The following is a 13,367-nucleotide window of genomic DNA, read 5'->3' as shown; positions in this document are numbered from 1 at the left end:
AGAGCCCACAAAACATCTGCCTGGTCTTATTGGCTTAAACAAATAGTAATAAACAAACAAAAATCTGGTGAAGAATTATTATGTCCTCCTTTAAATCACTAAAACACTTTTAACTTCTTCTATGTTACTTGCACACAGAAAGCTACAATACAAAATGGGAAGTATGTGATATCTCACTATATGATAAATTGCATGCTCCACAGCTTATAGCACAGGAGACTATACAGCGGGTGCACACTGAGTTGGAAGATGTGTCTCAATATTTAACATCACTTCAGCAAATCAAACACAGCCAAGAAGTTAAAATGAGAACAACAGAAGTCTGTGTGTTGCACACAAGTACAAAGTCACTGAATTTAAGCAAAGATTTAAATCTTATCCCACGTGTACTCCAGAAGTCAACAAAGGAAGAAACTAATCAGGGTTGAAGCAGCTAGAGAAATCATCTTCAAGACAGAAGAGTTTAAGCTGGGCCTTTAAATGTACAATCTGGATCAAAAAAAGAGAGAGAGAAGAAAAGAAAAAATAAAGAGGGCTCCCGGTGAACAGTAACAAAAATCATGTACAGAAAGAAGGACTGCAGTATGTTTGGCCATAAATGATGGAAGCTACAGAGAAGTGGGGAGCCAAACTGGGCAGGCTGACCGGAAACTACGAAAAGAAAGCCTTTAAAATCTAGGAAAAGTAGGGATCTGTGACCTCTTCTTAAATGGTGCAGTGAAGAGATATGATGTCCTACCAAGAGGTGGAATTCAGAGCAGTTGAAAGGTGTAACCTTAGTAACTTCTTCCAACCTCTTGAACTCAGTTTATTCATATGTAAAATGGGCATAAATATCCTACTCCATAATGTGGCTGTGAAGGTAGGATTTATTAAATAAAATGTATTTTCCAAGTACTTCTGCCAAAACAGGTCATTAATAAAAGGTGGTTACCACTAGGGGAGTTTTTTAAAAAGAGGTCAGAAAAATGAAATAAACGGTACAGGGTTGACTAAAAAGCATTTGAATTCCTTACCACTGTTTTGTGGATGGTGGTCCCTGCCACTGATGTAATCCACTGAAAAGTTACATTAAGCCAAATGTGAAAACTATCTTGTCTTACTCAGAGTTATGCAAGTTTATTCAAACAATGTCGCAGACACTAAGCAGAACCAACCCTGAACTTTTCAATTCACTAACAAATGGAATAAAAGGAGAAACAGAGCCCATTTAAATCCAATTTGCTTTTCTTTGGACATTGAACAAAGTTGATTAAGACACTCCTTTACCTTCCAGAGATTACAATTTGGCAGAAAAGATTAGACATACATACATACATATAACTATAATACAGAACAGAAATTGGTAATCACCAAAAAGAGAGAAATCAGAATGCTTTCAGAGAACAGATAAAGCTCTGAATCCCTAGCACACAGTGGGGTTTCAATGCATGTCCCAGGGATCCCTTATTTCACGGGAGAAGTGGCAGATTTGGCCCCAGCTGTTGAGAAGACACAGAAGATGGTCTTGCAGGCCAAGAAAAGAGTGCGCACAGAGGCTCTGACGTGGAAAGCACCAGCTGTTTTCAGAAAATGGCAAATGGGTTGTGAAACAGACCACAGGTATAGCGCACACGTCTGTAAAGATGGGGAGGCGCCAGATCACAAACAGCCTTAAATTCGAGATCCTAGAGCCTGAACTTTGTGACAGGCAATAAGAAAAGAGGAGTGATACAACCAGAGAGATGTTTTAGGAGAACCTGAAAACAATATGAATGAAAGAACAGTTAAACTGAAAGGTTCTCAAGGGCAGGGACCATATCTTTTTCATGTTCAAATCTCCTCGGCTGCGCCTGCATTGCCCCAAGCATCAGTAACGAAGCTCGGCTACAGCAAGGGATCTCAGAGTTGGTATCATGTGCGGACAGCAGACATGGGTGGATGAGAAGACCTAAGGCTCTGGGGGAGGAAAAATTACAGGCACCAGTACATGGCTAGGAATTCCATGTCCCCAAGAACTCACTTCACCAATGGAATTCACTTAAAAGACAGTAACATCCAGGATGCTTGCAATAAAGTAATTCTGGGTGCACTACTGAAGAATTTATTCAGACAGTTCCAGAGTTACTATACGAATGGAGCTCAGTCAGATATATCTGGCAAAGTCTCAACCCTAAAGCCATCTGCAATATAGATGCAAGGATAAAACATATATAACAAAGTATAACAGTGCAATTTCAATGAAATAACAGAGAAAGCTCATGAAGCATAGAAGTGGGGACTCCACACTGCATCTGAAGTTTGGGCTATATTCCAAACTCAGCTATTAATTCATTCTGTGCCCTTGAATAAACTATTTTTTTCTAGAGAACTTCTCCTCTAAGAGTAAGAAAGAAAAGGATGGATTCAATAGCAAATACTAAGATAAGAACTCCACCAAAAAGTGGATATGCAGAGTGAAGGAGAGGAAGAAACCAAAAGTGATTATGCTAGTGTCATTAACAGACATGGTGTAGTCAGAAAAAGGTAGCATTTGGGGTGGCAGGAAAAAACCATCATCAATAATTATAATTACCACCAACTGAGCATCTCCTAAGTTCCTGGCATGATGTTAAATCTTTAAAAGTTAATACAAGCACATGGTCTTAAAAAAATCAAACAGTACAAAAAAGGCATACAATGAATAATTTCTTTCTCATCCTAGATTCTGAAACTCCAAGTCCCTCTCCAACAGCAACGTTTGAAATTATTAACAATTTCACAGTATCCTTCCAAAAATATTTCTATCTGCCTTCATACTTAGTTTTTACAACTCTCTGAGATAGGTGGTATTACTTTGTAAATTAAGAAGCTGAGTCTTAAAGAGGTTTACTGGGCTGAGGTCACAGGTCCACAATGGACCAAGCTGGGAGCAAAGAATGGGCACATAACCACCTCCTAAAGAAATGCTGGCACAGCAGTTCAAAGACATGAGAGGTTTTCTTTTTTTAACTTTTTTTATTGTGAAAAATAACATATGTACAAAAAAAGCAATACTTTTCCAAGCACATTTTAACAAGGAGTTATACAACAGACTACAAAGTTTGGTATGGGTTACAGCTCCATGACTTTTCATTTTTTCTTCTAGCTGCTCCAAGACACTGGAGACCAAAAGGAGTATCAATATATTGATTCAGCAGTCACATTCATTCGTTAAATCCTATCTTCTCTATTATACTCTTTGTTCTAGTTTGCTAGCTGCCAGAAAGGGATAGACCAGAACTAGAACAGCTTTTAAAAAGGGAAATTTATTAAGTTGCTAGTTTATAGTTCTATGGCAATGAAAATATCCCAATTAAAGCACTTCTATAAAAATGTCCAAATTAAGGCACCAACGAGAGGTTACCTACACTCAAGAAAGGCTGACGACATTCAGGGTTTCTCTTTCAACTGGAAAGGCACATGGCGAACATGGTGACATCTGCTAGCTTTCTCTCCAGACTTCTTGTTTCATGAAGCTCCCGCAGGGGCATTTTCCTTCTTCCTCTCTAAAGGTCACTGGCTGGTGCACTCTGCAGTTCTTGTGGCTCCATCGTGGCTTTAAAACGGTCTCTTCAAAATGTTTCCTCTCTTAAAGGATTCCAGTCAAGGACCAGCTGGAATGGGTGGAGTCACATCTCCCTCTAATCAAAAGTTAATACCAACAATCGGGTGAATCACATCTCCATGGGAACAATCAAAAGCTCCAGGCAGCAATACTGAATGAGGATTAAAGGACATGGCTTTTCTGGGGTCCACCACAGATTCAAACTGGCACACTCTTCCTTCTCTTCTGTTTTCTTTTTTGTGAAAAATAACATATATACAAAAAAAAGCAATAAATTTCAAAGTACATTGACACAATTAGCTGTAGAACAGATTTCAGAGTTTGGTATGGGTTACAATTCCACAATTTTAGGTTTTTCTTTCAAGTTGCTCAAAGGCACTGGAGATGAAAAGAAATATCGATATGCGGACTCAGCACTTATACTCATTTGTTAAACCTGATCTCTGAATAACTCAACTGTCACCTTTGATCTTTCTCTCACTCTTTAGGGGTGTTTGGGCTATGACCACTCTAACTTTTTCATTTTGGAAGGGGCCATTGATAATATGAGATAGGGGGATGGAACTAGTTGATGTTCTGGAAAGGCTGGCCCCTCTGCATTTCAGGACTTATCTGGTCCATGGACCCATCTGGAGGTTGTAGGTTTCTGAAAAGTTACCCTAGTGCATGGAACCTTTGGAGAATCTTATATAATGCCCTAGGTATTCTTTAGGATTGGCAGGAATGGTTTTGGTTGGGGTTTGGCAAGTTATGATAGTAGCAACAAAGATATAAGAGTTTGTAATAACAAAAAACTGGAACCTAAATGTCCAATCAAGATCTCGTTATACAAATCATAGCTCATTTACATAGTAAAATAATATGCAGCCATGATAATTAAGGTAAAAAAAGGTACAAATATGCTATGCTAATTTCTTGGAAAACCTCTAAAATATGTTACGCTAAAAAGCAGTTGCAGAATAGTATACTTGCGTGCTGGTCTAAAGCTATTATGTACCCCAGAAAAGCCATGCCCTTTAATCCTCATTCAATATTGCTGGGTGGAACCTTACTGATTGTTTCCATGCAAATGTGACCCACCCAATTATGGGTGGCAACTTTTGATTACATGGTTTCCATGGAGATTACATCTCCACCCAATCAAGGTGGGGCTGCTTACTGAAGTCCTTTAAAAAGGAACAATTTTGGAAAAGCTTCAGAGCCACCAGAACCAACAGAGCCTACAGAACCGACACAGCCCCAGGGAAGACATTGAAGATTCCTGAAGAGAAGCTACCAGACGTCCCCATGTGCATTTCCAGCTAAGAAAGAAACCCTGAACATCACTGGACTTCTTGAACCAAGGTATCTTTCCTGGATGTCTTAATTTGGACATTTTTATGGCATCAGGACTGTAAAACTGCAACTTAATAGATTCTCCCTTTTAAAAGCAGTTCCATTTCAGGTATGTCGCATTCTGGCAGCTTGTAAACTAAAACAAATTACAATTCCAATTTTGAACTAATTGGAATTGCTTTTGCTTTGATACCAATTTAACTTTAATAGTGTGCTGGTTTGAAATGATGTATGGACCCTAAAAAAGCCATGTTTTAATCAAAATCCCATCTCATAAAGGTAAAATAATCCCTATTCAATACTGTATGTTTGAAACTGTAATCAGATCATCTCCCTGGATGATGTGATTTAGTCAAAAGTGGTTGTTAAACTGGATTAGGTTTAACATGTCGTCACCACCCATTTGGGTGGGTCTTGATTGGTTTACTGGAGTCCTATGAAAGATGAAACATTTTGGAGAAAGATATTCAGAGAAAGAAGAGAATGCTGCAGCACCACAAGGCAGAGAGTCCATGAGCCACTGACCTTTGGAGATGAAGAAGGAAAACGCCTCCCAGGGAGCTTCATGAAACAGGAAGCCAGGAGTGAAAGCTAGGAGATGACACCGTGCTCGCCATGTACCCTTCCAGCTGAGAGAGAAGCCCTGACTGTGTTTGCCATGTGCCTTCTCACTTAAGGGAGAAACCCTGAACTTCATCAGCCTTCTTGAACCAAGGTATCTTTTCCTGGATGGATGCCTTTGTCTATAGACTTGTTTTAATTGGGACATTTTCTTGGCTTTAGAACTGTAAACTAGCAACTTATTAAACTCCCCTTTTTAAAAGCCATTCTGATTCTGGTATATTGCATTCCGGCAGCTAGCAAACTAGAACAAATAGCATACATAAACTATGTCCCTATAGCCATCTGTCCCCTCACCTTTATGTAATTCTTGACACAAACTACATGTTTATACATTATGAGTCCAAAACCATTGACTTCTCATTATGTTTAAACACGTGCCTTTTAGATTCTGTTGGAAGTAAAATGTGGTGTTACAAATAAAAAACACAATAGTACTGGTATTAATATTTGCTCATGTCACTATTTTTACCAGAAATCTTTATTTCTTCATGTGCCTGCAGTCAATTGCCTGGTATCCTTTCCTTTCAACATGCAGAGTTCCTTTTCTACTTCTTGTAGGGCCAGTCAAGTAATGACACAGTTACTCAGCTTTTCTTTATCTGGGAATGTCTTAATTCCTTCCTCATTTTTGGAGGACAGTTTTGCCAGATACAGGATTCTGATTGGCAATCCTGCACTTCCAGCAATTTAAAAATGTCTTCCCACAGCCTTCTTGTCTCCATGGTTTCTAATGAGAAACTGGCATTTAATCTTGTCCAGGCTCCCTCGTATTGACACATTGCTTTTCTCTTACAGCTTTCATAATTTACTCTTTATCTTTGGCGTTAAACAATTAGATCGTAGCACTGGCACTGTGGAAGTCTGCTTGAATTTATGCTGTTTGAGGTTTGTTGAACATCCCGGATGTGTGTAACATGTCTTTTGTTAAAATTTGGAAGTTTTCAACCATTATTTCTTTAAATATTCTCTCTGCCGCTTCCTCTTTTTCTTCTCCTTCTGGGACTCCCACAGATATATGGATATCCTTGCTGGTGTCCCATAGGTTCCCTGGGCTCTGTTTACTTTTCTTCATTTTTCTTTCTGCTCTTTTTACTGAATGATTTCAATTGTCTTATCTTCAAGGTCACTGATTCTTTCTTCTTACAGCTCCAATAGGCCACAGACCACCTCTAGGAAATTTTTAAGTTCTGTTACTATGGTCTTCAGTTGTTTGGCTCCTTTTCATAATTTCCATATCTCTACTGATTTTATGTGTTCATCTATTATTTTCCTAACTTCCTTTAGTTCTATTTTCATATTTTCCTTTAGTTCTTTAAGCATATTTAGGACCACATTTTTACAGTCTTTGTCTTATGTGTCCCAGTCTGGTCCCCCTCATTGGCAGTATCTAATTCTCTAATATTCTCCTTTGCCTGGGCCGTTGCTTCTTACTTCTAATCTTTTTTGATACCTTGGCATTAAAATAATGATATTTTAATTCATTATTGCTGGAATTAGACTCTGGGGCCTCTGTCCCTTAAGCCTGCATCCAGTTAGTGTTTACTGCTGGAAGCTAACAATAATAATAATAATGAAAAGGAAAACACCTTTTCCAGACTTTGCAGACTGACCTGTGGAAGTGCTCTCCTTCGAGCTATCAGTACAATGAGTTTAAAGAATAGCTCCAGGCCAACGTGTACTGGCCTCCCTGATCCTTTCTGACATGCCTGTCTTGGGCATGCACCAATGGCCTAAGGAACTCCTCTTACTCACTTTGGAGCAGCCCCCCTGGAAAACAGTTTCTTTATGGTCCCAGGCAGTACACTACTGTCCTGCAGCCAGTAATCCCTTGCCCCAGGCAGCACAACTTGCCTGCTCTCCCGCAATATTCAGTAGGAGAGTTCCATGAGCTACCATCTACAGATAGGACAGGCTCTTGGATGGTGAGTCCCTCAAGCCAAACCAGTCAGACAGGGCCAGACATGCATGATCCCAGTATGTGCGTGAGAGTTACTCTGAATCTTTCAGAAACAGAACCTGGTATCCACACTGGCAATGCAGGCCAGCTCCACACTGAGCCAGTGATGCAGAGGCAAGAGGCCAGCAGGGCACCATAATGTCCCACCACTTTTCAGGGTCCCTTTTCCTGAATTTGACTCACCTTGTGTTTTAGTTTGTTAAAGTTGTTGGAATGCAATATACCAGAAAGGGGTTGACTTTTTTAAAGGGGATTTATTAGGTGACAAGTTTATAGTTCTCAGGCCATAAAAACATTCAAACTAAGGCATTCACAGAAAGCTACCTTGACTCAAGAAAACATCGATAGCATCTGGGGTTCCTCTGTCACATGGGAAGGCACATGGTGATGTCTGCTGGCTTTCTCTCCCAGGTTCTAATTTCCAACAGCTTCCTCAAGGGTGTTTTCTTTTTGCATCTCCAAATATCTTTGTCTGTGATGGCTCTGAAGCTTTTTCCAAAATGGTTTCCTCTTAAAGGACCCCAGGAAGCAGATTAAGACCCACCTTGAATGGGAAGACACACATCTCCATGGAAACCACCTAATCAAAAGGTCCCACTGCAAACAATAAATCTATTCCCACAAGCCTGGATTAGTAAAAAGAACATGGCTTTTCTGGGGTACATAACAGTTTCAAACCAGCACACCTTGTTATTGCAGTTCTTTAACTATTTTCTGAAGCTTCTAAAAAGATGTTCTGTCAGTTCTTGCTCGCTGTTCAAAACCTCTGTGTGGAAACAAAGTCTGAAGCACCTTACTCCACCATCTTGACTTTGAGTGGGGGCCGCCAATTTCTTGCTTTTTAAAATAATTTTTTTCAAACTTTTAAGTTAATTTTGCAATACAGAAAACTAGAAAACACAAGCAAAGAATACAAAAGTCATCCAGAATCACAAGTAGTTAAAAGTCTGGCATATCCTTCTAGGTCCTTTATGTTCATACACACAACTGAGCATGCATTCTTATGTGGTTGAGATCCCACAGAACGTATCATGCTTTTTCATTAATATTTACTAATTCAAAGTCCCAAAGCCACGAGTATTGTGATAACCAATACATGTCACCAACCCAGTCAAGGGGGAAAAAGTGTATTCTTGCCTCTATCAAATTCATTTTTCAATAGCCTTGAACAAAAAATGCCACAACCCCTCTGGAAAAGTTTGTCAGTTTTTTAAAAAATTGAACATTCAATTACCACACGACCCTGGCAACTGTGTACTCTTGGGCACTTATCCCAGAAAAATCAACTTATGTTCACACACATGCCAAAAAAATGACACAAATGTTCATAGTAGCTTTATTTCATAATAGCCACAAACCGTCAATAGCTCAAATGTCCTCCAACAGGTGAGAACAAGTAAGCAAACTATGGTACATTCATACCACGGACTACAACTCAGCAAGAAAGAGAACAAACATTTTTGAAATGACCAAACTTGATAAATGAAGGGCAGATTAGTAGTTAAGGAAAGGAGGTGGTAGAAGCAAAGAGGCGGGTATGGATATAAAATGGTAACATGAAGACTGTTGTGGGATAGAACTGTTCTATCGCTTGATGTAACAGTGGATACATGCACCCACACGTGTGATTTAATTGCAGAGAACACACACACACACACACACACACGACTGCAAATAAAACTGGGGAAATCTGAATAAGACTGTGGATTGTATCTGATATCATGGTTGTGATATTGTACTACAGTTTTGCAAAATGTTAACAATGGGGGAAAATGGGTAAAGGATATACTGTGTATCTCTGTATTACCTGTTACATCTGCATGTATAACTACAATTACCTCAACAAAAATTTCAACTATGAATCTTCTTGATAGTGCTGGTTTGAAAGGAAGTATGCCCCCTAAGAAAAACCATGTTTTAATATAAACCCCATTTCTTAAAGGTAGAATAATCCTTATTCATATAAAACTGTAATGAGATCATCTCCTTGGTTGATGTGATTTAGTCGAGAATGGTTGTTAAACTGGATTAGGGGATGACATGTCTCCACCCATTTGAGTGGGTCTTGATTAGTTTCTGAAATCCTATAAAACAGGAAACATTTTGGAGAGGGAGACTCAGAGAGAGCAGAGAATGTTGCAGCACCACGAAGCAGAGAATCCACCAGTCAGTGACCTTTGGAGATGAAGGAAAACGCCTCCCGAGGAGCTTCATGAAATAGGAAGCCAGGAGAGAAAGCTAGCAGATGACACCATATTCGCCATGTGCCCTTCCAGCTGAGAGAGAAGCCCTGACTGTGTTCGCCATGTGCCTTCTCACTTGAGAGAGAAACCCTGAACTTCATCAGCCTTCTTGAACCAAGGTATCTTTCCCTTGATGCCTTCGATTGGACATTTCTTTAGACTTGTTTTAATTGGGAGATTTTCTCGGCCTTAGAACTGTAAACTAGCAACTCATTAAATTCCCCTTTTTAAAAGCCATTCCGTTTCTGGTATATTGCATTCCAGCAGCTAGCAAACTAGAACATTGATAAAGCAGTACAAATTACTGCCCTTATTAAATCTTTATACTTAAAACTCTTTTTTAATTGTGATAAAATGGGAGGTATGCATAGACCACCTGTGCTGCATACTCGACAAAGATAGCATGTATGTGGCTGAGTGATGAGCTGAATTAGCTCTTTTCATGAAACACTGTTTTATCAGAAAGCACTGAGAAAAAGTCTGATTATTTAGACTAGAATTTGAAATGTGAAAATGAACAAAGTGAGACTGTCACTTCAATGAAAATAATTAATATTTTGTTGCCAATGATAAAAATCAAGTTTTCAACAGAAAATTAGACTTTAAAAAAACCTGTATCTACTACCCTAAGCTTGATAGCTTCACAATACTTAGACTTTTCTAATGAAGTCAGCAGTGAATGAATGGAATTTAGTGGTATTGTCTAATGAAATGTACCAACATTTTGAAGATCTGCTTAACTCACTAAACCAATATTTTCCGAAAAACAAACATATGAAGTTAGAATATTGTGCATAGATAAAAGATTCAAGACTGATGGATTTTGATGTAACGTAATAGGAAAAGTTCAATGAGACAGTTTCAGATTACACATCGAAACCAACACTTAAGCAACTGCCACTTATCCAGCTTTGGTGCAGTATCAAAAAATACCCACAATCATCTGGAAAAGCTACCAAAACACTCCTCCCTTCTCCAACTACATATCTGTGAAAGACCACAATTTCTTCATATAGTTCAATCAAAGCAGCATATCACAATAGACAATGCAAAGCAGATGAGAAGCTGCCTTCTACTAACGCAGGCATTTAAGAGATTTGCAAAATGTGAAAATATGCCACTCAGTTTTTGTGCTGAAAAATACTATTTTTTCATAAAAAAAATGTGTTGTGCATGTCAATGTCACATATTTATTGCTATTTTTAACGAATAAATGTGTTTAAAATGTCTGTTCTAATTCCTAACACCGTTAATATCTATAGACATAACCATCATAAGCAAAAGCTCTTTGGCATCCTCTGTAATTTTTTAAGGGTGTAAAGGGGTCCTGAAATCAAAATATTTGAGACCCCAACTGCTAGACTGTAATTTATTAACTCAACAAATAGGTATTTGTTGCTAGGTACTTTGTTAAGCACTGAACTATTTACCTGCCCTCAAGGAGCTTAAAATACAATGATGGATAATACAGTTCAATGATGAAAATTAGAAAAGTCTGTTTAAAATTCGAAAGGTTTGTTTAAAAGGTCTTCTTTTCTAGAGAGACGGTTGCCCCGACATATAATTTAGAAATACTGTAGTTTACCTTGTATCAGTTAACACAGATGGTTAAGTTTCTTACTGGAAAGACCATCAAGATTCTGGGTTGGCCACTTCCTATCAATGTAATTTCACAAAAACTTATTTCAGGTTTCCTTTCCCTGCTCAAGACGGAGTTAAAATTTAACTTTTTAGAAAAGTGGGTTTTATTTAAAATATAAACACAGTATGCACAGAAAAAAGCACATTCACCAAAACGGAAAGCACAACAATATCTCTTCACAATCGGCAAGGAAGCTTCGTGGCTCCAAAACATGTATACAAAATAAACAGCTACAATGTGGACTGGGGGAGAGTGGCCTGCATCCGAGCACGTCTGTCCAGGCTGTGTCTGCCCGGGGTGAATTCCCAGCCCAGGAGAGCACACTAAGTTAGGAGTACCCTCTCCGTTTGGCAGGACCGGAGCGCGCAGCCACGGGGTCCCGGAGCCAGCCCCGAACTGGGTGCCGGGTGGGGGTGGGGGAGGGGGAAGGGTGCCCCACAGAGGGAGGCCGTGGCAGAACTTCGTTAAGATCTGCGGGATTCCACTCTACTTCCCTGCAGGCAAGCGAGCCCGGCCCTCTCCTCCTCACTGCGCGCTCAGGCGGAGCTGAGCCCCGGCCTGTCCTGCGCCGCCCCAAGGCCCAGCGCGCCGCGAACTGCGCTCTCCCCGCCCGCGTCCCAGGGGATTCCAGCGCCCGCGGCTTCCGTCCCAGCCGCCTCCGCGACCGCGGCGCCGGGCCTCCCCACGCGCCACCCCCGCTGCTTAGCCACTGCCCGAAGCTGAAGTCCCGGAACGGCGCCGGCTCGCCACGGCCGCGGCTGCTCCGCGGGGGAGATGGGGAAGGGGCAGGAAAGCAAGCGAAGGCACCCGACCGCGGCCCCACCGACCGCGGCCCGCCCTGACAGCCCCCTCCCCCGCCACGGCCCCTGGAAAACGACCAGAAAAAAAAGTCCCGAGGCGCCTCCGCAGCCCCGGTGCTGCGCGACCGCGCCAAGTCGCTCCCGCAGCCCCAACCCGCGCCCCCGAGCCCCGGCCCCGCCACGCCGCAGTCCGCGGGCCGACGTGGCGGCGGCAGCGTCCCCGAGCTGCGGGCGGCGGGGCGCGGAGGGCGGGGAGGCGCGAGGAGAAGCCCGCCCAGCCGCGATGAATGGAGCGGTCGTCCCGCGGGGGAGGACCCGGGGCTCCTTACCTGTTGGTCATTCCCGCCGCGACACCCAGCATCTCCGCGCAGCTCGGGGGCCCGCCGCGGCCGTCGCCGCCTCCCCCAGCGCCTCCGCTCCTGGCGACCACTTCAACTTTGTCCTCGTGCCCTTCCCCGGGCGTGCGAGCGAGAGCCTGCGGAGCGGGGGCGGCCAGACGAGGCTGGGCCGGGAGGGACGCGAGTTCCCAAAAGCAGGAAGGAGAGGCGGGGAAGGGGCGGGGAGGCCGCCGTGGCCACCTCCTCCCACCCAGAGCGGGCCAATGGCGCGGCGGGCGCTGCGCTCTGCGCCTCGGCGAGGCTGGCCGCGCGGGGGCGCGTTCCCGCGGGACGCAGGGCGCACTTGGGGCAGCCCCGCGGGAAGACCCGACTCCCGGCCTCGGCCCGCGCCCGCTCGCCAGTCCCTGCGCGCGGTGGTCGCCGGCTCCCTCAGCCCTGACACGGCCCCGCTTGAGACAGAGGCCGGGAGAAAGGCGGCGCCGGTGGCCCGAGGAGTCCGCGGGAGGCACCGGGCTTGCCGCGGCCCACGGGCCTTACTCCCCGCGTCAGTGTCTCGGGCCCTCTGCCGCCCCTCCAGGGGCTGGACCCCGTTGTCCTCCTCCGAGTCACCTCAGGATTTGACTTGGCTGATGCATCACGCGGGTCTGGCAGCAGGACTTCGGAGCCAAGGTGTGGGGTTTCACCACGGGGTTCCACCACCGACCCCTGGTGGGTACTGAGGACCCAACCTGAAAGGGTGGTGGCAAGCAAGCCAGGAGAGATCACCAGACTGCCAGGAGGAAAGGGAGGGCTCTTGACTGGTTTTGCCACCATTGAACCCCCCTGCCCCACCCAAAGCCTTGCAGAGTTTAGTAGGTGTGCTC

General features: G+C 43.1%; 1 protein-coding gene across 1 annotated transcript in view; it reads right to left on the bottom strand.

Moving 5' to 3' along the window:
- Window positions 1-12,690, bottom strand: part of LIMS1 (LIM zinc finger domain containing 1) — a 166,289-nt gene extending 153,599 nt beyond the window's left edge. The window contains exon 1 of the mRNA XM_077134945.1: window positions 12,496-12,690. Coding sequence (XP_076991060.1) covers window positions 12,496-12,527 — 32 coding nt within the window. The 5' untranslated portion in view covers window positions 12,528-12,690. The remainder of the gene's footprint in view (window positions 1-12,495) is intronic.
- Between the last annotated feature and the right edge of the window lie 677 nt (window positions 12,691-13,367).

Source organism: Tamandua tetradactyla, chromosome 17 (assembly GCF_023851605.1).
Source record: "Tamandua tetradactyla isolate mTamTet1 chromosome 17, mTamTet1.pri, whole genome shotgun sequence".
Lineage (NCBI taxonomy): Eukaryota > Metazoa > Chordata > Mammalia > Pilosa > Myrmecophagidae > Tamandua > Tamandua tetradactyla.
The sequence above is the reverse complement of the archived record's forward strand: the minus strand, read 5'-3'. Positions and strand labels throughout refer to the sequence as shown.